General features: G+C 38.7%; 1 protein-coding gene across 1 annotated transcript; it reads left to right on the forward strand.

Annotated features, from left to right (window-relative positions):
- The first annotated feature begins 2,619 nt into the window (after nucleotides 1–2,619).
- Nucleotides 2,620–9,317, forward strand: TOMM7 (translocase of outer mitochondrial membrane 7). The gene is made up of 3 exons (XM_032483861.1): nucleotides 2,620–2,799; nucleotides 5,679–5,727; nucleotides 9,090–9,317. The coding sequence occupies exons 1-3, from the start codon at nucleotides 2,697–2,699 to the stop codon at nucleotides 9,103–9,105; spliced, it is 168 nt and encodes a 55-aa protein (XP_032339752.1). The 5' UTR covers nucleotides 2,620–2,696; the 3' UTR covers nucleotides 9,106–9,317.
- Nucleotides 9,318–26,478: the final 17,161 nt, after the last annotated feature.

Below are 26,478 nucleotides of genomic sequence, written 5' to 3' on the forward strand. Positions count from 1 at the left end.
TATTCAAGATTTAATGGAGACAAAGTATAAGCTCTATTCCTTGATGAGCTTACACTCTTGCTCACCAGGAAGGAGAATGGCAGTTCTTTTGCTAAGGATATTTCTAATTAGTAAATTTACAAATAAGCATTTTAGATATCTGTTCTGGTCTAGTGAGATGGCACGATTAACTAAGAATGTTAGTTCCTGATGAAATTCATTCAGCAATTCGACAAGTGTTATACATACAGTAATTGGGGATGCAAGATTTGTGAGCATCTCTGCCTGCAGTCTACTTGGGGAGATAGTCATGTAAATAATGATAAATTAACTTGAGAGTAGGGGCCTCGCAGAAGAAGTGTTCAACTTACTCTGGACAGGGGTAAGAGCAGATCAGGGGAGATTGTATTCTGGAGAAGACATTTGAATGGACCTTACAAAAAGTGTGGGAAAGAATTTCTGGCAGAGGTAATAGCAGAGACGAGAGACAGTATGGAGCCTTCAAGGATGATGTAGGTTGTGCAATAAATCTTCAATCTTTTATCCTAAAGGCAATGGGGAGTCCTTAAAGGATTTCATTTTGTTTAAAATCTGCCTTTTTTTGATAAAAGTCATATATGCTCATTATGAAAAACAACACATTACAGAGATATATACATAGAAAGTGAAGATTTCTAATAATTCCTTCTATCATCCCCTGAGATAATTACTACTACAAAGAGTTTGAAGTATATTTCTCTATATTTCTTTCTAGGCACATAGTAACAAATACATGGTGATTATTATTATAAAGGAGAGGAATCTCTTGTGTGTGCTTTTTATATATTTTTAAATAATTCAGTACCAAAGTCTTGCAGCATCTTCCAGTCATTACAGTGTTGCCTGAATCCACAATGCAATGTGCAGGAGTCACTGTGAAGGTGAATCTATATAATTTAGAGTTTGTGGAGACAGAGGAGTGAGACTACTTAGTAAGCTGCACAAGTTCAAAACTGGGCAGTCATCTTTGACCACCTCTTTCAACTTTGCCCTTCACATTCATTTGGCCAACAAGTCCTGATCATTTTACCTCCTTAATGAGTCTTAAATTTATTTCCTCTTTTCCACTTTGACCACATTACCTTCTTCAATAGTTTCTTGACTCCTCTAGGCAGTGTGAGGTGTCCTCCATCTGCTTTCCTTTCATATTGTGTGTGTAACTTTATCATGGAACTTTACACCGCACTGGAATCATCTGTTTACTCAGGTCTTTTCCACCCAAATGTGAAATTCTTAGTCAGTGCTTTAAAAAAAATTTTATCTCTAGTGCCTGGCATATAGTAAGGCTCCATGAATGTTCAAGGAAGGCAAGTGATTGTTGGCATTGTTCAGCTCAACTGACAAAAATGCATCCTTACTAGTATCAGGCATTTGGATAAAAAGATGAGAAAGAAACTGTTTCCTTATTGGTAAAATGAGGCCTATACTATATATGGAATTAGTAAAATAAGGTTTAATGCAGGGCAATCTTAAATTCTTTAAAGGATTAAAACTAACTTTGTATTTGAAACACTTAGAGTCTCAGGCAGAGTAGACTTATTATCATGACGATGATCCAAGCACAGGAATAACCCAAAGCCAGGTGAAATTTTTAGGTGCCATTAGACACCTTAAAAGTTAACAGAAAATGTCATCATGTATCCTGAGGATGAACTAAGAAAGGCTCCAAGGCCAAAGCCTTAGAAATCTCTTAAAGCCTTAGAAATCAAGAAGTCCTAGACCTGGGGTCAAAAACTCAAATACCAACAGCAGGCCAGGCAGTTACTGAATCAAAAGTTGAGAACTTCAAAGGTAAACCAAAGGCCTGGCTCCACCCCTAGACTAATCAGAATCCCTAGTAGGTCCCTAGAGGGAGTAGGCCTTTAAATCTCCTCACATGATTGGATTCTATTGTGCAGCCAGAGGAGGGAACCACAGCAGTTCTAAACCAATGAGGGCAAGATGGGTAACAAGAGTGTCATTTCCCATTTAATCCTGTTGATTGGTGCAATAGGATTCGCCAACTTCTCTGAAAAAGTCCAGGTTTTCATGTAAACTTTACCAGACTTTGAAATATTGTCAAGTAGTTTAACATGTTAAAAAAAAAAACAAAGCAAAACACAAACCCGCACAACCAAATACTTCAGGAATCAAAGGAAACATGGTAGGGGCTCTGCTTGGGTGTCAGTCAGTTTGTAACCTTCCTTGCAGTTCAAGCTTCAGCTTGAAGAAACACTGATACCGAGGGAGGTTAAATAACTTGTCCAGGACTACAGGCCAAGACAAAATGAGTCGGGACTAAAAGCCAGTCCTTTTAAATTTACGCTCCTTCTATGTTAGGCAAAGGAAGGGCACTTGGAGATATATTTTCAAAAATGGGTAAGGCTGTGGGAAGAGAGAAGGCGACTTGGGCTGACGGAATCCCAAGAGCAGTGCCTCAAGCATCCAAGCGAGTCCTTAAAAATGAGAAAGACAGCAGTCGGACTTCGGAGTTAGAAGAATCAACCACGCATGCGCTTTCCCCTCGCCGGGGCCGCTGAAGGATGAGGTAGGTTAAACGCGATGAATTACGACCTCCGCTGGCGACGCTCACGACTCCTGCCGTAAAGGCCGTGTGCGGCGCGTGCGCACCTCCTCTCTTTCGGATTCCTGACGCGGTTGCTGCTGTTCGCCTCAAGTGTGCTACCCGGGCCGTCACTATGGTGAAGCTGAGCAAAGAGGCCAAGCAGAGGCTGCAGCAGTTATTCAAGGGAGGCCAGTTTGCCATCCGCTGGGGCTTTATACCTCTCGTGATTTACCTGGGTCAGTGGGAGAATAACTTGGGAGGAAACTGGAGGGAAGGGCTCGCGGAGGCTGAGGCTCCATTTTTGGCCTGAGGCGGGAGAGAGAAGCGCGGCCAGGCCGCGCACGTTCTTTGAGGCTGTCTGGTCAAGTGGGGTCGGTTTAATCTGAGTTCGAGTTCCTGTTCTATCCTTTACTGTTTCTGTCATCTTTAACTAGTCACGTAATCTCTTCGTGTTCTGTTCTTGCATCTCTAAAGTAGAGGTGACCTAGTTTTTAGGATTATTGGGAGAATTGGACGACCAAATATATGTGAAAGCGACTAATTAATTCTTTGGCACTAGGTGGTTTTTCAGGGGTTTGTCTTCACTTCTCCAGGTGGGCCTGAGTAAAAAGAGGCCTATAGACCTCGTGGATATACCACTGTTTTGAGGCATGATTAAGACAATAGGTGTTTGATGCCTCTGCTTTGTCACCAATATAAAGGACTTACATGTGAGGAAACCGAGTCATAGAAAAGTTTTGTCCCTTGTTGAAGGCCACACAGCTGTTAAATGGGGGAGCTGTGAACTCAAGCAATAGGGCATCAAGGCCCATACGCTTAACTACTTTGCTATATTTCGAAGATTTGTTAAGTGCTCAGGCAAATATTTTTAGCTAGGGCTGCACATGGGGACTTTATTGTATTTCTAGCCTTGGGTAGTCCCCCCCCCCCTTTATTTTTAATCTTTATTACTCTATTCAGGCGATATGGTAGAAAGGAAAGAGTCTCAACTCTGTCAGAGCATAAAGTTTGACATTTTCTAAAACTCAGTTTCATGCTCCAGAATTCTGTGATTTTAACAAGCTGCTGCTTCTTGGTTTTTTGTTTGTTTGTTTTAGGTGTCATGCACTGTGTAAGATAAAGAACATTCACTGAGTCTTGACAGAACTTTGATAATGCTGGACGTTCTCTGGGGAGCTGCGGCTCCCATTTCCCCATGAATTGCAAGCCAGCTGATAATCTGGAGATAGTTCAGTATACAGGACTTTAAAAACATCTTTTTCCTCCCTTATTTTGAATGCAATTTTTAGAAAAAGCATTATTTTCCCAGATTTTAGTGACTTTGTGTAGGTATCAAGGATTAGAGCAAGTAATTATGATACTCTTACAAGTTGTGTTGTTCTTTTTCTCCCAAACTGCCCCCCCCCCCAGCTTTCAGTTGATGGTAGAAGGGTCCAATTTGGCTAGTCGAACACTGAGACAAGCTCTCTTTTTAGCTAAGGAAGGTATGGAGTTGATTTTTTCTCTTTTTGCATTCTTGTGTATGTGGGTCCTGTTTTAGTCCACTCTTGCTTTCTTTGTCCCTGTGGTTTCTTTGCTGCTGTGTAAGTCTTCTCATGTACCTTTCCCTCCTTCTCCCCTTTCTGAGATTCCTTTTCTGCTGCCAGAAAGCTGTAGCTGGTTGTTATAATCTGTGTATGAGGGTTTTTGGTCTGAAGAGTAGATAATGCTTTCCTTTTCTACCCTAGAGTTTCTTTTCTTTTTTGTGCACACCAGCTATATTCTCTTTATTTAGTAGGACTACCATTATGGTGATTTTTTTTTTTTTTTACTCTAGTGTCCAACTCAGGTTGAGGTTAATGTTAAGACTATCTTTTCAGTACTTAGTCGTTGTTAATCATTCTCTTTATCCTTACACTGTATCTAAATTTAATATGTCTAACCTGGTTCCCATGTTGTTTCTTTTACTTGTCCACCTCAGCTCTCACTAAAACCTGCAACTGCAGATTGAATTTCTTGTGTAATTTTGGTTCAAACATACCTTTTAGGGCTTCAGGGAGTATAGTGGGAATATAGTGCTATAATATAGGATAGACAGTGATGTGATGATAAAGAATCAGTTTGAACATTTACCAGCAAAAGGATTTTAATGAGTTACCTGTTGGAAGACAATTCTCCATGGTGTGTTGAATTTCTTCAAATTTTGTGAGCAGGGGCTCTGATCACCCTTTGTTTCATAATATCTCTTTTTAGTATGTTTGTAGGGTGAACAGCTTTGGAAAATAGTACCTCTCTCCAGAGCAAAGGGGAGACATGCTCACTGCTCATTATAAAAGTTTCTGTTTCTTAAACTCGGCGTTCATCTCCTAAGTGATGATACTCTGATTACAGCTGTTGCTGGGAGTAATACATTGTCCTTGTTTCTGACTTGGAATCTTGTGTCTTCTGCCAGCATCTGTGAAACTGGCAGGCTACTTTCTTGTCTTGAAAATGGGTAAAATTTCATACTCTACAGTTCTTATTGCCAACTCTTAATTTTAATCAGTTATTTCAGCAAATTAGTATATATATCATCCAGTTAATAAATATACTTTAAAAGGTAAAAGCTTTACTTAAAAGCATATTTGCAGTAAGAGCATTGACTTAACTAGGTTGTTAAACAATAACTTGAATGTTTTTGAACTCTATCACCAATCTTTGGTCGATTTATAAAAAGAGGTTCATAGGGGATAAAATAAGATATCCTCAATTTTTTTTTAAAAAGTATAGTTTAAAAAAAAATCTTTGTGCTCTTTGTAGTCTTTCATCCAGTATGATTTGGTAGTTGTGATGTCTTTTTTGTGGGTAATGACTAATAATGAAAGGTAGTGCATGCTGAGGGCTACTGTGCAGTTGTGTGTATAATAGGACTAAGATAGTTTGTCCTCTCTACTGCTTAGTCCTGTACATAGTCTCATATTCTAGTGAGGATTCGAGACAGTTCTGTCGCACAGGTAAATCTAGATAGTGCTGGTAGATCTAGATACCATTCTAGCTACCCTGGGTTGATTTAGAAAGTCTCGATTGTAAATTTTTTGTCTGCTAGGGTTTTAATTAGTATTTATTCTCTCTCTCCTCCCTTCCCCTCTCCCCCCAGGATTTAAGAGGGGTGCAGATCCTGGAATGCCTGAACCAACCATTTTGAGGTACTGCTCTTACAAATAAGCATTGCAGGGAAATGTTCATATATTAGTACTGAATCATGGAAAGTATAAGGGAAGTAGTGGTAGGCACTGTAACAGAGCTTTACCAGTCAGTGTCGTTTTGGGCTGTTGGAAAGCCAGGAGTTTGCAGACCAGTCTGATTTATGTTATTAGGTAACTACTGTCTCTACTCTTCCTAATTTTTATATATCATACATCATATATACTATGCATATGTCATATATACTATATATTTAAAATATTATGTGTTTAAACTATACAGTTTAAAAATGATAAACATTTTTATGTGCATAGATTTTATAGGTTTTGATTTATTTCCTTGTAATAAATTCTTGTGAGCTTAATAGGTCAAAGTGTATGAACATAAGTGGCTCTGACAATGCATTGTCAAATTCCTTTCTCAGAAATAACCTTGCCAGTGTTGGATAAGCACTTGTGAAAACTGCTACATACACACACACAGATACAGAGTATATTCATATACTTACATGTATGTGTATATATAAATAACTTGTGAAAATTATATGTATACATGTGTATATATCTGTATATATATAGATATATACATATACATATATAAAGGCAGAATCTGGAACAGGCAGGATTGCTGTGTAGGAAGGACTGGTATTTGTTTCACTGTGATGACTAGACCCCTGCACAGGAGCTGTGGGATTTCAGTTTGACCCTCTGTCTTAAAGACATTTCTTGTGAATTGTCCTAACAGACTTTTAGCTGGTTGTATTAGGTCTCAGTTTCTTCAGACTCAATCTAAGCCACTTTTTTCTAGAATGGGCAGAAATAATAATAGTAATATTACTAACAGTCACTGTTTTAAGCACTTTACATACAGTATCTCACTTCAGTCCTTCACATTGGATCACACAGTTGGTAAGTGGTGGAGTGTGGCTGTCTCCAAGGCCTACACACTGTCCACTGGGTCACGTGGCCTCCCTCAGATAATCTGACCTCTTAGCACAGTGCCATTGTGTATGAATTTGCTCCACATTCTCTGCCTTGCCAGCCTCTCCTTTCTCAAAGCAAGAGGTTTTTCTTCTTAAGAATTACTGCCATATGTACCTTCAGCATGTCCATTTCTGCAGTTACTCTTTTCCCTGATAAAGTTCTTCAATAAATGACCTTCACTCACTGCTTCCTTTCTTCACGTCCCTTTCTTTCTTTAACCCTTTATGTTATGGCTTCTTAAAACTGCTTTCAGAGATCCCTGATAAATTCCTTTTTTTTTTTTTTTAGCCTTACTCTGAACTGTCAATTTCCTTTTCTGTAAAATGGGGACTTGAGGTAATGTATCTGCTGCTGAGTAGCCCGTCGACCTTAGACCAGTTATTTCCTTAGGGAAACATTACCTTAGGGAACACTGTCAGAAATGGGACTACCTGGTCAAGCTGTGTGAACATTTTCCAAGCAGTGGAAATTATCATCAGATAACCTTTCCCCAAGAGACCATTAACCTTTCTAAGATGAAGATTCCTCTTTTATAAGTTGGGTATAATATCTGCTTTATAAGATTGCCGTGAGGATTGAATAAGAATATTGTATATAAAGTATTAACAGTGCTTGGCAAGTAATGTTTGAGCAATAAACTATTAATAATAATTTTTAATCTTTCCTATGTCATCTCCTTTGCCCCACTTCTTTCTCCTGTGAGAACTATGCTCTGGCTACATGATACTGCATACTTGTCCCAGAATAAACTGTGTTTTTTCATGTCTGTCATTCTCTGCCTAGTATTATGCTTGTTGCTTATTTACATTACACTTTTTCCTGTAAGTACCTAAAGTAGCTGCCAGCTACTTTGGCAACACTTTTTGAATGTTCAATTAACTTAATTAAATGATCTTAACCACTTATTGGTGGTCTTGAGACAAGAGTGGATATGACATTGCATCTTGTGGTACAGTTTTTAGACTGGACCTGCATGCTGAGAAATAGCATTTTTTGTGCCCCTAGGTGATCTGGGATCCAGGGGTGGGGATAGAATGTGCCCTTCTGCTGTATTGGCTTCAGTTATCCCACCAAGAGTTGACCCTTCAAAGCTGCAGACTAGATGAAGCAGCTACCTCCCTGTTTTTTTCATTTCTTCACCTCATTGTTGTCTCAGTGCTGCTCTCCTTTCTGGTGCTAACGATCATTGATCATTCTTTTCTGTCGTTAGAGGGATTTTCTGGTTTCCTTTCAGGGTAATTTGTGATTTAGGAAAGAACTGAGTGCCTGAGAAGGGTTATCCTCTTAACAGAATTTCGTATGCTGTGCTGCTTGCACTGGGGAGACTGACTGGGGAGGTCTTCCTGGGTTGCCTAGTCTGTACACTGATAGGAGTAGAATTGTATCTGTCAGGGTTTTTATTAATGTAAATGTTTTATTAATATAAAATTTATTGTTCGAATATATAAAGTTTATTGTTTATATATAAATTTATTTGCATAATACTTATGTAAATAACATGGTGCATGATTTGCTGGTCTACTTCCCTTTTTGTTGGATTCCTTGGGATTAGGTCTGCATTTGTCTTAGTGTCCTCTTTTACCCAGGGTGGTATATTGTACATGGGCAGCAAATGTGGCTTGCTGTGAATGCCTTATTCAAAATGCAGTACTTAATGAATAAAGAATAATACCTTAGTAAAACATTTAGGCAAAATATATGAATACTAAGTAACAGAGAATCATTGACTCCTTATCAGTATAAGGCCAAGGGAGATATTCTTCTCTTTATCTTGGATGCTCATTACCAGTGAGGAAGAGACCTTGATAAATGGGTATTTTATTTTTAAATCTTAACTGTATGCAAAAATAGTTGGGGTTTTATGGGAGATTTTAATACTTAGGAAAGTTGGAAATAGATGCATGTTGGTCTGTTTCACACGCAAAGGGAAAATATTTCCTAAAAATAAACTTAACAGAATGCTCAAATTGGCATTTTGTAATGTAGTTTTATTTAAGTTGACATCCTACTACAAACCACATTTTTAATCAGCAGGACTTAGAAGTAAGACATTTCTTTTCTCCTTCCCGGATCTAAAAATGATACAGCTTTATCTTCTGGGTTCATCAATCCTTTATGTCTATGTTTTGATTGACTTCAATTTATGTTTTTCTTTTTGTTTATAATAGGTACCTATAATAAAAAGTTACAAAATTATTTCTTTAACTAGGTCTCTGTGTTTGATTTTTTTTGCTCAGTGAGATTGATCCTTCTGCTAACTCTGAATTTGACTGATGAGTAAACACAAACATAAATGTATCAAATCCTCTAGTTCTTAATCTCTGTTTAAGAAGTTTTTACTTTGGGGTTTAATTTATGTCTCCTCTTCACAAACATTTTAGCTTACTTTGGGGATAAAAGACTATTTGGTCATCTGGTTTTGGAAGCAGTCAATGCAGAGGAACAACATGGAAAGTGTGCACTCTGGCTGGGATAAAAGATGGGACATCGTTCAGACGTTCATCACTTGGATGGCATAGGGCTCTTCTCAGATGCGTCTGTGACAGAGTGAACCTCTACTGACTTATTTATGATAGACTGTATCAAAATAAATGTTTTTAACAATGTTATGTCTTGAGTCCTTTTTGAATTGAACGTGATAGGACTATTAGGTAAAAATTTAGCCTTTTCATACTTTTTCAACACAGGGAATCTATGTATGTGCCTAGATGCTACTTTAAAAAACAAGAAAATCTTCAAGTTAATTCCTGTCCATTCATTTAACAAATGGATTCCAGTTTCCCTTTGCAGTGAATTAATAAGCTCCCTCTGAGATGGTCTGAGGTAGTAAAAGTAGAGACGAACTCTAACGAACTGGGCCCTTACTTTCTGTACTGCATTGGAGTAATGCTCTGATTAAAAGAAACAGAGTTTTTTTGTCTCTTGGTAGGGGATGGGAATGGCGCTGGGGAGTTGTGTGTCTTATTTGTAAGGTTAAATGTGAGTCTAAGATTTCCCTCAGTGTTAGGAACTATAGGCAGCTGGGCAGGAGCCCAGGGAGAGCTACATAGAATAGTAGCACTTACTGTTTTCTAATAGAAGAAAAGGCATTTAATTAATGGAAACTAGTTTTCAGTTCTAAGTCTTGGTTTCCTGGGACCTTTACCTGTATTTGAAGCCCCCACCTCCCTTTTTAAAATTTAGCCTTTTCTGTAATTCTAACTAAATAGATCTATTTACTTAGTTTTGGGAATTATAATTAAATAGGAAAGTAGGCCTGAAACAAGATATGACACAGTTTGGGAGGAGCCTATTGGATTGAATGTTTTAAACATACAGTGTTAAATAGGGAAGTGATCATGAATGTAATCTCAGGTTGCTTGAGCTATCATTACCAGAAGTTCCTTCCTTATTTCTGATGTAAAACCCTCTTAGCTATTTAAGCCTATCTCCTTACGTTTTATTACCTTTGCCATGGAGATATAGAACTCTATTATGGAGGCTTATTGCATAAGGGGATTTTAAAGTGGAATTCTTGAGAGCTGACTGCAGGGAAACCATTTTGGGTATGATGTAGTTTCTGTAACCTCTTCATGAATCTAGGCATGTATGATTTTGCTAAACAGTCTGAGCAGTTTTAAATCCCCATAGAATTGCTTAAGATTGTGGCCTCCTCCCCCCCCCCCCCGGACCCTTATCCCTTCTGCTGAATGTGTTGTTGGTGTTTTGGTGCATATTTTTCTTTCCCTTTTCACTCAGGGTTTCCAGAAATTGAGAAAGCTATAGAAAGTGTCCATTTTGATAAAATACTGCCATGTATAGTAAACATAACTGTTTTTGTTATTTTAGGAGTTGTAGCTGTTTATAAAACCCCAGAAGACTTTAAAGTGCGAAATCCAGAATTAAGTAGGAAAGGGTCAGTTCCTTGTACTCATACCTAAGGAAACCAAGGAACAAGAGTTGAAGCATTTATTCAAGGCACAAGATAAGAGCTGAGACAGGTGTACACTTTACCGTCTTGTGTATCTCTGAAGGTTTGTGAAATGTTTATCGCTAAGCTCCTGTATTTTATTGAATTTTTGTGTTTAGGGCATTACAGTCTAGTTCAGCAAGCACTGGTCTCTGTTCTGTGGTAGACACTAGAGTCCTTTAAATTATTTCTGACCTTGATTTTGCTTAGGCAAACACCGAGCTGATAGGACCTGATTTGAGTCCTGGCCTTGCCACTTAGTTCCTGCTGCCCTTGACAGAGAAGTAACTTAATCTTTAGACTTGAGGTTCTTCACAAAATAATAATAATAATACTTGCCCCAATGTGTTGTTCCCTAAATCAGTGGTTGTCATAGCTGATCCCACTGGACACTTGTTAGCAATACACGTTTTGAGGTCTTCCTGAATCAGAAACGGGAGGAAGCCCAATTTGTGTGTTTTTGATTACTTCAGTCATTGTTTTAAATTAAACTTGTTTTGAGATAATTGTAGAGTTGCATGTAATGTAAGAAAAAATAGAGGAAGATCCCTGTACCTTTTACATAGTTTCCCTAGTGGTAACATCTTGTGAAGGCTATAGTACAATGTCAGTATGTTGACATTGGTAACATTTCAGAACATTTCCATCACCAAAAGGATCTGTCATGTTGCCCTTTTAATAGCCAACCTTCCTCCCTCACACCTCATTTCTGTCCCTAACCCCTGGAGGGATTTGAGTTGTTCCCAGTTTTTAGCTGTTATGCATAAAGCTGCTATGAACATTGTGAACATCTTTTTATGTGATCACTCTGTGTTTTAAAAAGCTCTATAGGTGACTGATATAACTTAGATTTCAGAATACTGTCCTAGACTTGGAATAGCCCCTTTCCCCATATACATTAAAATCTTTTCACATCCTATCCAGAGTGATCCTTTTAAAAGTAAGATCACATCACACCATGATCAAAACTTCCCAGTGGCTTCCTATCTCACGGAAAAAATTCCCAGATGCTTATTTTCCATGACCTACAAAAGGATGTAACCTGGTTTTATGTGCCTTTGATCTCTTCATTGCTTAGGATTCTTTCTCCATGTTCACTTGCACTCTTGCTGTTTCGATATCTAGTCCTTCAGAAAGGCCGGGCACGTTCTCACTTTGGAGTCTGAGTTAGCTATTCTCTCTGCTGGAACTCTTTTCCCAGATACCCACATGTGTGGCTTTATTCTATTCTCTGCCCAAATGCCATCTTGCTAGAGAGGTATGTCAGATAGCAAACCCTACACTAGTCTTGTCTCCTTCATTCTCTCCTTTAACCTCATCTTATTTTCTTCAAAGAACTTTTACCTGCCTGATTACATATATGGATATAAATAAATAATCTTATCTCTCACCTCTAGAACGTAAGCTCCATAAACATAGGACTGTATTTTTAGAAGCTAGCACAGGTCGTACATATAGTAGATGTTCAATAGGATGAATGAATGATAAGATAGTATGTGTGAAGTGTAAAATGTTTTGAGAACTGGAAACTCATCATTGTAAAGGGCCAGTATTCTCCACATTAGTCATAATTGGTAATAATAGATTGTGGCCAAAAGATGACATCAAAAGATGTTGGGAGGAGATGATATGGGAAAGGGAATGTTTACTCTGACTTGGCGCTTTTCTCATTTAGTCAGCACAGCAATGCCGTGAAGTTGGATATTTTCTCCATTTTGCAGATGAAACAGGCTTGTGTCATTTTCCCCAAATTTCAGAGAAAGCTTGAATTTAAACCCATGCCTGCTAACTAGAAGCTTAAGATCTTATTAGTGATAAGTGCCACATTTAAAATTTATACAACTGTTAAGATGGTATAGTAGACAATTACAACAACTACAGAATGTTAACATTTCAAGTTCCATAGAGAGGGCTCATCTACTTAGTCCAATATCCAGGGCCATATACACAATAGCAGAGTCAAATTCACACTGTAAATTTAACTTACTTGAAATTATTATGCCAGCTACAGTAAACTCTAAACATTTCTTTTTGTTATCTTTCCATGATTAGCCTATGTTTCTATGGAGGTATATTTTACATACAGTAAAATGAGCAGATCTTAAGTATACAGTTTGATGAGTGCTCCCAGTTGTGTATACCTTATACCCACCATGCCATGATGGTGACCAGGAATCTCCTCAAACCTGGAATCCTTAGTGTATCACACATGGCAGGTGCTCAACAGATGCTTTTGAATTAAACATAAATTTTTTGAGCTTGACGTTTATGGACTGTATAGGGAAGTTTGAACTGATGTTCTCTTTCTTTCCTGTAAGAAGCAAGGATATTAAAAGTTAAATAATAACAATCTTAGACTTTTACTCAAAACTGGGATGATGAAAAAGAGAGGTACTGCAAGCACTGTCTTTCCTGTTACATTGACAATCCAGAAGAGGAAGTAAGGGAAAGGGCTTAAAGACAGATGGAGAAGTAAATGTTTTTCCGAAGAAAACTGTACCACTGTAGAAAACTACCACTAGTAAGAAGTGAGCTATGAAATGTCAGCAACTCCCTGGTGTTCCCTCATGCCTACTGAGAATGAGGCCACGGACAAGAAAGAACCTCCTAGAGAATAAATCTAGAGGCCCCAGAAAGAGTTTCCTAGAAAGCAGAACTGAAGGCCTTAGGTAATGCCTGGAAAGGAGGTCTCTGTTTCTGCCTCATGGAATTGCATATTGCTATAGACCAGTGACCACTGCAGGGTTTTCTCTCTCCCCTTTTCTGAATGGCAGTTTTAATGTTATCTTGCTCCTGCTCCACATTTGTATATTGGGTAAGTTTGGGGTGGTTAAGTTATCTTTAAGTTCTTAGATTGCTGGACCCTGGGGAGCCATCTAGTCCAGATGGGAGGTGCACATTTCCCCAGATTCCTGAACTTTGATCAGGATGCAATATCTAGATGAGACCTGAGACATTGCAATCAAACTAAGAGGCTCCCAGACTCCTTGGCAGTTAGGTATGGCTCTATGACTAATAATTTGATAGTTGAAATAAGTAGAAGTGTTGTGTGGTACTTCTGGGAAGTCTCCCCGAAAGGGAAGTCTGTTTCTTGGACATAAGATGACTGGGTCATAGCTGTTCTGGACCATGAGGATAAGTGCATGCCCTAGGAATGGTAGAGTGGTGTGCCGTTAGTCTAGGTCTCTGAAGACTAATAGAAGCCAATTTGCTCACACCTTCACTGGCTGGTGTGTTACCAAATTTTGTGGTCTTTCCAAACAGATAAAATATGGTGTTTTGTAGCTTAAACAATGTTTTTCTTATGAGTGAGGTAGAGCATCATTCATCTTTTTAAAAAATCTTTGTGTTTTCTTTAGCCCATTTTTCTGTTGGAGCATTGATATTTTCCATATTGATTTCTAGGAACTTATATTTTAGGGAAATTTTATCTGTAGTATTTGTTGTAAATTTTCCCCAATTTTTCATTTGTCGTTTGACTTTGCTTGTGACCATTCTTGCCACATAGGAGTTCTTGAATTTTATTAATTAAATTATTGACTTTTAAAAATGAATCTGGAATTTTGTATCGTATTTACAAAATCATTTTTTCTCTCTTGAGATGGAAAAAAATATTTTCCCAACTTTTCCTTTGGTATGTGTTAGTTTACATTTTTATATTTTTTTCCATTTATAAACTAAGGCAGCGTCTCATTTTACTTTGCAACAACTCCTTTTAATCTTATTTACTACCCTGACTTCACGGTCCAGGCAGGAGATAAGATCAAATAGATCTCATTTAGAAATAGACAGGATCAATTAGAGAAGGTGTGAGTGAAGTAAAATAAGGGGTTTTAGTAATAGATTCCAAAAGGATCACATTAAATTTTTGAGGGAGTTATACCCTCTCTTGCCTTTGGGCCTCAACAAATGCCCATTAACTTTGCCTCACTATTCCTGCTCCCTCCCCCAAGACTTCCCATATATCTGGCTTTTTTACCATAAGGGAAAGGACCTAGTCAATTTGTTCACTGCTATATCCCAGCACCTAGAATAGTGCAGGGCACATAGTAGGGTCTCATTATCTGGTAAGCATAGAAGTAGGCATGGCATAGATTGTTAGTTGCCTACTAAAAATCTGTTTTTGTGCAACCTGTGAAAGTTTTGCTCAGCCTTGTTCTCCAATCTCCCAGCAACTGTTCTGTGCTGGCTTTCCTGGAGTCTCCCTCGCTCTGTGCTCATGCAGCACAGAAACAAGGATCTGAGAAGTTTCTATAAAGATTCATAATTGGATGCATTTTTAGTGAGAGGTGTATGCAAGGAACAGGTACTGCTCTCATGTGAGGAGAACTGTATATGGGGACTGTATTTAGAGAGATGTGGATAAGTTAGATGGAAGCAGGTAATAGGGAGTCTCCAATGTTAGAAGAAAGAGCTTGGATGTCTTCTGATGGACAATGGAGAGCTATTTTTATTTAGCTGAAAACTAAACTTTAAAGGAGAGCTACAAGTATATTTTATCAGAACTAGAATAAAACTTTATGAAATACTTTGCTCAACAAGTTTATGTTTATAAATTCTATTAACAGTATGTACTTACTGTCTTGAAAAACTCCCTCCTCTGTGATACATATTAATATTAGATATCTTTAACAGGACTGTTCTCCAAAATTTAATTTTTTTCTTCTAATTTTTAGGTCTTTCGAGTAATAGATTGGAGGAAGGTAAATAAAACACCTAAGATTATTTCCATTTACACTTTTTTCCTGATATTAATGAGTTGTTTAAATGCCATGTAGATCAAGAGTTTATATGGAATTAGAGTGAATAGTGGCGGTATTATTGTCACTTTTATTATCCTTCACTTCATTACTATTATTTAAAGTTTCTCTATTCTAAAGTACTGCCATCCTTCACTGGCATGTTATAGAGTTCTAGATTTCAACCTCAATAATTTACTCTTCTGCATCATGTATTTCCAGGATTGACATGTTAAATGATAGTCTATAAGGTCTAACAGATGAATGGCATTATGTTAATTAGCATATCCATTTGCTCACTACCCAAAGCTTGAGGGAATGGGATACAGGATGAGCACCTTTGCAGTGGAGGGTCTGAGACCCAATTTTGGGAGAGCAGGCAGCCCAGTAGAGGCTCTGAACCTGTTGAGGAGCGCAAGTGGTTTGCCTTCTGGACTCTGGATATGGAAATGGTAGGGGCCTTGAAAGGAGGAGTTTTGAACTGTCCAAACATCCTTTCTGCTTGATTTTTGTGGCCAAACTTAATTCTTTTTTAAATTTTTTAATTAATTAATTATTGGGGAGAGGTAATTAGCAAACTTAATTCTTAATTACAGACTCTTCTCAACACCCTAGTAAACCCATCATAAGTCAAAAATAAGTAAACATGTTTAATAACCTAACCTACCAAACATAGGAGCTTAGCCTAGCTTACCTTAAACGTGCTCAGAACACTTACATTAGCCTACCGTTGGGCAAAGTCATATAACATAAAACCTTATTTTATAATAAAGTATTGAATAGCTCATGTAGTTTGTTGAATACAGTAATGAAAGTGAAAAACAGATGCATCTTGGTTGTTTACTTCATGATCGTATGGTTGACCGGGGGCTGGGGCAGGCTGCCCAGCATCATGAGAGAGCATTGTACCACATATCGCTAGCCCAGGAAAAGATAAAAATTCTTCATATGGTTTCTACTGATTGCGTCTTGCTTTTACATCATTGTAAAGTCAAAAAATTAAGTCCAACCATCATTACGTTTGACTTAAGAGGACCATCTTTGTTACGTAGCTGTTTCTCACTAGGTAATCCCACTCCCACTCTGCTTTTTCTCTTATTAGAAAAATTACTTGTTTGGGAGAAAGAAGGAAAAAGAGGTAAATAAGAGAGTATCTCTCCAGAAATGGATTTAGGATAACTTTTTTTTTCTATTGTGTTTTTCTCTTTCCAGTGCTAAAATGCAGGTATCTTTTATTGAGTGTGCTGCGTTTTATGGGTTATGCTGCTAACCCATCTGATAAATTCTTAATTTCTGATATTGAATTTTGCAATTATTGGATGTTTACCTGATTTCTTTAAAAAAGTAAATATTCTCATTCTCTGTTGATATGCTCCCTCTTGTTATCCTCACTGTCAATCTACTCCTATTTTATTTAACGTATTTAGTTATTTTGAAGTTTTCTCTGCTAACTCCAATATATTGGATCATCGCTATACCTGCTTCTAACTCTTGGCTGTTAGTCACTTTACCCTGATTCTTCTCACCTGGTAAATTTTTATTTCATGTGTGAAAATAAATAAAGGAAACCTCATTTAAAATGGAATTGGTGTGGGGAGGTATAACTTGGCAGTAGAGTGCATGCCTAGCATGCACAAAGTCCTGGGTTTAATCCTCAGTACCTCCATTTAAAAAAAAAAAACTAATAAATAAACTGACTTACCTTCACCCCAACAACAACAACAACAATAAATAAAAAGATAAAGTTTAAAAAATAAAATGAAGTCAGGAAGCCCTGAAAGGGGAGGTCTTGTACACATATCACTCACCACAACTTACAGACCCCACCAGAAGAAAGATTTCCTTCTGACCCACTAACAACAAGCTGCGGATAGCCAACAAGGAACCACCACAGCCTGCCCAGTTTGCTGCTAAAAACCTAATAAAAGCTGACCTTCCCTTTGCCTTCTCAGACTGGCCCTAGTTTTTATTGTCTCAAACTGCAATTCCTCTGCTATTGAATAAACTCATTTGCTGGTAAATTAACTGTTGTTTTATGTTTTTAGGGTCAACACATGCTAGATTTTGTGGATAATACTTTGTAGAAACTCTGAATTATGCTATCTTCCTCTAATAAGTGTTGAATTTTGTTCTAGCTGCCAGTTAAATTACTGGTAGATCACCTTAATTCTTATGACGATTGGATTTAGACTGTCATGGTAGGTTTATTTCAGTTTTGACCTTTCTCCCAGGGTGTAGTCCTTACTCCTAGAACATGATCTTTTTCTGCAACTCAGCTGAAGGTACAGTATCCCTCTACTCTGTCTGAGTTTGAACGCCACCATCTTTCCAGCACTATACAGTCTCTGAAATTTCTTCTCAGCTTTCCAGTCTCCAAGCAGCTATTCTCTGCTAGGACTCCGGGAGACTCACTCTGTGCTCATACAACTTGGGGTCGAGGATATGAGAAGAATTTCTATACAATTTCAGGAGTTTCTTCTCTCCTGTGCAATTCCCTCCGCTCCAGGCTCTGACCTCCAAATCCCAGCCACCATGGCAACCTCAAACTCCAGTCTATTTCCTCTGTCCTTTGAAATGCAACTTTTTGGATTCAACTTCCCAAGAAGGGTAAGTGTGAAGCTCCTTTCACTTTCATTTTTTCAAGTCTCAGCTGTGTTTTGATTGCTGTCCAATCCTGAAAATTGTTATTTTATATATTTTGTCCAGTCTATGACAGGAAGGCTAAATCTAGTATCAGCTATTCTGTCATGGCTGGACCTGAAAGTCTTAAACAGATTTATTTTTTAATTTTAATTTTTTATTGAATGAAAGATTCTTTAAATTGTCAGTGAGAGGTGGAGTTGGCATATATGCTGGGCTTAATCTTATTTTTCTTTTGATTTTTTTGTTATACTTCCTTTTAAGTGAAAAGAGGCTCTAATAAACAGTGTTGATGTGGGTGGGTGGCTAGATTATTAGAATTTTCAAATGCTCTGAAGAGAACGCCCATGAGTTATTTTACATAGAAAAAGTCTCCATAGAACTATTAGTTTACTTTCTTTTTCTTAAAGAGCAAGATTCCTCTCTGAAAGGCTGTAGCTGCAGGAAATTCAGCACATGTCAATCCTTTTTTAAGGACTCAGTTGGCAAAAGTATATTGCTGTGGTTTTTGCTTTCTGATTAGATCAGAGAAAGCTCAGGGTATGCATAGATCTAAAAATGATGCCAAATGAAATAGGTCTAATCTCAAATAAAACAAATTTTTTTTTTTTGAAATAAACAAATTAGGATGCATGGGGGTGAATCTAAAAGTCTAATGTTTGCACTCTGAGATTACTTAAATTTTGAATGTTTAAAAATGTTAATTCTAGCAACTGACATCTTTACATGTGACAGTGGAAATCACTAGAGCTTAAAATTTCCTGAGTACAGATTTAAGATTATTTAATGGCTATCAGGCTACTTTTGCACAGTAGAGAGTGATAAATGTGTCCTTTTTTGCAAAAGCAGAGGCTCCTCTTAAAAGATTATTGCATAAAAGGGCCTTGACAGCAAATTAGTCCAACATCCTCTGTGGCAGCTTCTAAAATGGCTTCCAGTGATTCCCAGCCTCCTGGTATTCATGCCTGTGTTAGTTTGCTTAGGGCTGCCATAACAAAATTCCACAGACAGCACGCCTTAAACACAAATGTATCTTTTCACAGTTTTGAAGGCTGGAGGGCCAAGATCAGGTATAGATAGGTTTGGTACCTCTTGTAGGCCTTTCTCCTTGCCTTGTAGATAGCTGTATTCTTACTGTGTTTTCATGGAGCCTTTCCTTGCCTCTGTGACCTGGCTCTCTCTTCCTCTTCTCACAATGATACCAGTCATATTGGATTAGTGCCACCCCCACATGACCTTATTCAACAACGTATTACCTCTTTAAATGTCCTAACTCCTTATACAACCACATTCTAAGGTACTGGGGGTTAGGACTTCAGCACATGAATTTTAGGGTGACTCCAGTTCATAACAATGCCTTTGTGTAATCCCTTTCCCTTGACTGTGAGATGGACCTAGTGACTTGCTTCTAATGATTCAAATATGGCAAAAATGATATGTCACTTTTGATACTAGGCTACAAAAAGCTCTGACTTCTGTCTTGCTCAATCTCTCTCTCTCTGGTTTTTCTTGCTTGTTTTAATGGAAGCAAGTAGCCATGTTGGGAGTTGCCCTGTGGAGAGAGGCCCACTTAGCAAGGAACAGAGGGTGTCTTACAGCTAGCAGCCAGCAAGGAACTGAGGCCCTGTGTCCATCAACCCAGAGGGAACTGAATCCTGCCAATGGCCACATGAGTGATATTGGAAGCAGATTCTTTTTCACTTTAGTCTTGAGATGACTGCAGCCTTGGCTGATAATTTGACTACAATCTGGTGAGAGACTGAGCCAGAGGAACTAGTTAAGTTGCACCTAGATTTCTGACCCATAGAAACTGTGAGGCAATAAATGTTGTTTAAGCCACTGAGTTTTGGGGTAATTTGTTATATAGGTATAGTCTCTATAAACTCTCGATAAAATGAGAGCAGCTAATGTACTCATTTTGTCATTGTTGAGAACAAATAATAGTTACCTGTTAAGGACTATTTATGTGTAGTACAATGCTGTTTATTTCCATATATTATATGGATATGTCCTAGGTCATACTTCTAAAAAGTGGCAAGGGAGAATTTGAGCCCATAGGCCCACTCCAGACCTGATACCATGACAGGCTCCATAATTTGTGTGGCCTTGTGAAAAACAAAAATGTGGGGCTGCTTGTTTAAAAAATTGTTAGGAATTTCAAGATAGTAATAGCAGAGCATGAAACCAAGTTCTTGGCTCTTTTCAGTGTAGGGCTCTGTGTGTCCACACAGGTTGCTTGCCCACTAAGCCTGCCTGGCTGGCACTCTTAACTACTGTGCAATGATGCCTTCAGCTTTAAGCAGGAAAAATATTACAGATGAGGACCCTGAAGCCAGTTAGACAAAAGTCATAGTTATGATTAGATGTCCTCATCCTGAGCCTTTAATTCATCTCTATATCACACTGCCTTCCTATGGCAGTTATATTATCCAGCCCTTTATTTGTGCTTTGAAGTTTCTACAAAGTTGTCTTCCCACTGATAGAATCTCCAGCAAGGATCATAGAACACTGATGCCTTTCCTGCTTGACTGGCTGTGTTCTACTGTATGTTCTACTGAGGGCAAAATGCCTGTGTGGGAAAGAGGCACACAGAACCAAGGAATCTGAATTTGATTCCATTACCATCTGGTGAGCTTTTTCTTACCTAAGCAACTGTGTCCTTGATGGCTTCCTGTGTAGTAAAGGGTTAACTCATCAGGCCTGCGTTGTCCAAATCCCATACATCCTAAAGGTCCTTGGGACTGGTCCTTGACCATTGCCTAAGTGATAACTCTAAGCCCTTGGAACCTCCTGCCTGTTAAGAGTGTGTTTGTATACCTGGGATCTTGGGCCATGCCAGATAGTTTATACTAACAATTTGATTTATAGTGAGTTTCTGATTTTGTTTACTTGGGACCCTGGGCCATAGGGTATCAGCTTGACCTCTGAGGAGGACTGGAGACTGAGTAGCTAAAGTCAGTCATATGGGTACTCTATAAAAACCCTGGGTATCAAACCTTGGACAAGTCTCCCTAGTAGACAACAATTCACACATCACACATCATTTCTGAGAGAATTAAGCACTCTGTGTAACTTCACTGGGGAGGGAAACTGGAAGCTTGTTTCTGGTTTCTTTTGGACTCTGCCCTACTTTCCCTTTGCTGATTTTAATCTGTATACTTTCACTGTAATAAATCATAACCATGAGTATTGTAGCTTTTCTGAGTTCTGTGAGTCATGGAACATTAGGATGGTCTTAGGGACCCCCAAACACTTCTCCATTACATTCCTTTCAACAATTTAAATATTTCACTTCACTCTCTTCTTGCTTGCTGGTTTCTGAAGGGAATTACTGAAAAAGTAGTTCTTATTTTTCTCCACAGGTAAAGTATTCTTTTTCTCTGGCTTCTTTCAAGATTTTCACTTTGTGTTTGATTTTCTGTAATTTAGATGTGATATACCTTGGTGTAGGGCTTTTGGCATTTATCCTGTTCTCTGCGCTTCTTGGGTCTGGAGTTTGATGTCTTGTTAATTTTGAAAAATATCTCAGCCATTATTAATTCACATATTTCATCTGCCCTCTCTTTCTTCTCCTGATATTCCCATTACAAGTATGTTACCCCTTTTGTAACTGTCCCACAGTCCTTAGACAATCTGTTCCTTTTTTTTTTTTTTTTTCCATTCATTTTTCTCTTTGACTTTCACTCTGAGAGGTTTCTGTTGATGTGATTCTTCAAGCTCAGTGATTCTTTCCTCAGCCATGCCCAGGCTACTGATGAGCTCATCAAAGGCTTTATTTCTCTTACAGTGTTTTTGATTTATAGCTTCTGTCTTAAGAGTTTTCATATCACTGATTACATTACCCATCTGTTTTCATATATTGTCCATTTTTTTCCATTAGAGCCCTTAGCATATAATCATAGTTAAAATTTCCTGTCTTATAATTAAAAAATCTCTGTCATATCTAAGTCTGATCCTGATGTTTGCTTTGTTGTTTCAGACTGTATTTTTTGCCTTTTAGCATGTTTTGTAGTTATTTGTTCAGAGTTGGACATGATGTATTGGATAAAGGAAACTGAGGTTAATAGGATTTTAGTGTGAGATTTTACATTTATCTGGCTGGGAGTTAGGCTGTGTTTACTGTTTGCTGTAGCTACGTCAGAGGCTAAAATTTCCTCTAGTGTCCTTGTCTTTGTCTTCCTTGTCTTTTGGTTTCCTCAGAGATTCCCTCTCAAACAGGGTCTGAGACTGGCAGTTCTTTCAGCTGTAATCCCCTGTTATACAGGAGCCCTATTTTGGGGTGGTAAGGTGAGGGGGTGGGAAAGAGAAGTGTTCTACAGTCCTAGTGGTTAGGTATCAGCCTTTTAGTGAGTCTGTGCCTCTGGGCTGTGACCTTCATGAGTGCTTCTCAGCTTTCTCTCCTGCCTCCCTGTGCCCAGGTGAGACAGGAAGGCTAGAGAAGACTGGAATTGGGTGTTTCCCTTCCCCCAGTTTGTTTTGGCTCTTGTAAAACTCAAATTTGTTAGGCTCAGGTCAAATAGTTTCCCTTGAAGGCGGGCTTTTGTTAAGGAGTACAAAATTCTCTGTTTATATTTCAAAATGATTACATTTCCCCTCCCCCTGCTGGAAGCACTAGGGAATTTTCCTCTCATCTTCACCCTAAGAACCTAGTGGGGCTTTTGGAAGTAAAACTCATGAAAGTATGGGAGCTTCCCTAGACTAGGATCCTCAAAGTTTTTAACTTTCAAGTTTGTTTACACAGACCCCATCATCAATTATAGTTTACCTGTTCCTACTGGTACTGGCTCCAGCAGTGGGCTTTCTGCTCCTGGGCTTCTGTTCCTGGTAAGCTGTGATTCTCTGTATTTGTTTCTCTTTCCAATTTGGGGGTCTGGGGTTTTCCAGTACCTCAGTTCTCTGATGGATCTAGGAAGGGTTGTTGATGATTAGTTTGTTCAGCTTTTTTCTTGTGAGGACAGATGTGATGACCTCTAAGCTTTTAAATGTTGGATTGCAAATTGGAAATCTCCATTGTGCTTCTAAATCAATATACATTAACTTTTCAGGTTGTCTTCTTAAAACAATATGGATTCTGAGTAGACTCTCGGTTTTAACGATGGAAAAATACTTGTTATAATGATAAGCAAGATAAAAAAAGCAGGATTTTATATAGATACATATAAATCTTAACATGCTTCTTTAAAGAGCACAGAAAAAGACTAGAAGAAATTATACCCAAAATTAATGGTAAATGCATATTGATCATGGTACATTAGATGATGCTTGCTATTTCTTTTTTCTTATTTTCTATATTGAATTTTTAGTGAAAAGCAGATATCAAAGTATATATTGACTGAATGCACACTGCTGAAATTTATTTCTGAAACTCATCTACTCGGATGCTAAGTAATTCTACCACACCCTGTACTTGTGCCCTATTAATTCTAGACGTCTGTAAAAGAAGCGCTTTGAAACTTTATCTCACTGCTTCTGTCTTTTTGCAGATTGCTCAAGAACAGGACCAATTTGAGTTCGTGACATCTTTCTGATATTTTTTCTTTGGTTAAACTGACTGATAGCATGTGGCCCTCTGTCTTCAGTACTATGATTGTAATGCCTTCCATTTATATTTCCCCTTTCCTTTAAATCCTTTCGTCTCCCCCTGCCCTTCCTGAATCATTTCAGGCCATCTCTCTTTGGGCAGTTATGATTCTTTCCTGTATTCAGCTTCACTCTTCCTGTTACCTGCCATCCTTCACATTTTCTTCAGTAAAATTCCTCAGACCTGCAGCTCACAAACCTCAGATGGCTCATCATTGCCTGGCTATAAAGTTCCATCCAATAGAAGAACACTGTCATGTCTCAACCTATCTTTCTAACCCCGTTCTCCACTCATCCCATGCTGTAGCCAAACTGGAGTTCTTAGTGTCTCCAGAACCCTCTATTCCTCTGCATCTTTGCTCTCATTCTTTACTCTGTCTAGGAGGCCTTCTCCTCATTTTGGGTTTCCCAAATCTCACTTGTTTCTAGAATCTGGCCTGGTGTGAACACATTCACAAAGCCATCTGTGATTCTTGTTCCACCCTCCGCCTCAGACTAAAATCAGTTTTTCTTTCCTCTTTGATCCTATTATTCCTTTTCTGTAAAACTAAATATGATACAGCCTCTGGTTTGAGGGATAGTTATTCTCATGAAGGTTTATTTCATCCACAAATTTATAAAATTTTGCAAGGATCGAAACTAGCATTGTCATCATTGCCTCTTCAAAGTGCCAGGCAGTTTTGTTGTCACTGGTCAGTTAATTAGCATAGCACTTCGTGGTTTACCAAGGGCTTTGACACACATCTGTTCTTTCATTTGGCCCAGTCAACGCTCACAAGTGAACTGCACAGGAATTATGACCATTTCATAGATAAAGTCCCTAGTGTGCCAAGAGGTTAGGTGTCATGTGGAGAGCACTGGAGAGACAAAACAACTGGATGCTTGCCAGGGACCAGACACTGTTGCAAGTACTATCTAATATGATCCTTACAGCAACTATATGGGGTGGATACTATCATCATATTCTATAGATGAGGAAGCTGAAGCTCAGGGAAACTCAGAATAACTTTCCTAATATCACATAACTAGAAAGTAAAAGAATGGGGACTAAGACTCCAGCCTGCCTGACAAATGGTTTATGCCTTTTCCCACTGAAGGGTACCCTGTTTCTCTGGTATGGCATTAAAACTTTTGGAAGGTGATTAGCAAGTGTAGCTTCTCTTTAATATTTAGTCTATACATTTTGAGGCATAGATGGGTGTCAGACTGAGACATAAATAGGCTGTGGACTTTGGAAGAGTTGCAGTAGGACATAGATTTCCAGCAGAGGGAGTGGGAGAGCAGTCTTTGGCTGGTAAGAAGGTCTGAGTCCCACACAATACAAGATTGCTGTTGTAGCCTTTGCTTTCTTGGTATTTTACTTGGTTTCTAGCTTGTAGTTCAAGTGTCTTGAACTTTGTTTAGTTCAGTGTCTTGCCTTTGTTTTCCTTTTGGGAAAAGAATTACCTCTGACACTATGGTTGGCCTGTCTTAGAAGGGACAGGAATTGATGTCATAGAGGAACACTGCTTTTGGACCCCATTATACTTCATAGGGCAGGTAGAAGCCCTATGAAAAGCCACATGGGTTAGGGATACCATCTTAGAAGGAGTGGCCAAGATCACAGAGTGGCAAGACTCTGATCTCACTTCCTTCCATAGGTACACCAAAATTACAACTATTTACAGAGCAACTATCTATGAGAATGATCTGAAGACTAGCAGAAAAGATTTTCCATAACTAAAGATATAAAAAGGGAACCACAATGAGATGGATAGGAAGGGCAGAGATGAAATATACTCAAGACCCACACCGTCAACAGGTGGTAGGTGACCCACAAATGAGGGGGCGGGAGGATCACAATTACAGAGGTTCTCCGCCACAAAGTGAAGGGTTGGAGCCCAACATCAGGTCCCCAGCCTGGGATTCTTGTACTGGGAAGACAGGCCCTTAGAATGTCCAGCTTTGAAGGCCAGCAGGAGTTGTGTATGGGAGAGCCAGAGGGTTGTGGGAAAGACACTTTACTCTTAAAGGGTGTGTGCAAAATCTTACCCACTCCAAGTCCCAACACAGAGCCAGTAATTTGAAAGAAGCCTCTGTCAGGCCAAATTGCTGATCCTGGAGAGCCTCTCAGAAAGTCAAGAGACAACTGGGATTCTCTCTGGAGACATAGACATTAGCAATAGCCATATTTTGGAGCTCATTCACAAGAACACTAGTGCTGGGAGGGCCATTCTGGAGTTTTTCCTCTAGCCTATTAGTGCAGGGGGCTTACCTGCCCAACAGTGGATCAGCAACAGCCTAGGACACCCTGGGCAGTGCAGCCATACTGGGACTTGACATCACCCACTAGCGGGCCAGCAGCCACCACATGAGGTAGAGCCTGGCAGCCAACAGGGCCTGGGGCCAGCCTTGCCTACCAGCACACCCACAGCAAAAGGGCTCACACAGCCCACATATGGGACACCTCTGGAACATATAACTCTGGTGACCAGAGAGAGTGTGCTACTGGGTCCCATAGAACATCTCCAATGTAATGCCAATTCTCCAAGACTAAGAAATGTGATGACATACCTAATACATAGAAATAAACACAGAGAATTAGGCAAAATGAAAAGAGAAAGGAATATATTTCAAATGAAGGCAAAAGACAAAAGCCTCAGAAACAGAATGAAACAAAGTGGAGATAAGCAATCTACCCAGTAAGGAGTTCAAGGTAATGATCATAAAGGTGCTCAGTGAACTCAGGAGAAGAATGGATGAACACAGTGAGAATTTTAACAAAGAGTTAGAAAATATGAAGAACCAAACAGAAATGGAGAATACAATAATTGAAATAAAAAACTAGAAGGAATAAACATTAGATTATTTGATACAGAGGAA

This window comes from Camelus ferus, chromosome 7 (assembly GCF_009834535.1).
Source record: "Camelus ferus isolate YT-003-E chromosome 7, BCGSAC_Cfer_1.0, whole genome shotgun sequence".
NCBI classification, from domain to species: Eukaryota; Metazoa; Chordata; class Mammalia; order Artiodactyla; family Camelidae; genus Camelus; species Camelus ferus.

Coding starts and splice junctions, on each gene's coding strand:
- TOMM7 (XM_032483861.1), top strand. CDS start 2,697: ATGGTGAAGCTGAGCAAAGAGGCCAAGCAGAGGCTGCAGCAGTTATTC. Junction 2,800..5,678: donor ACCTCTCGTGATTTACCTGG/GTCAGTGGGAGA, acceptor CTCTCCCCCCAG/GATTTAAGAGGGGTGCAGAT.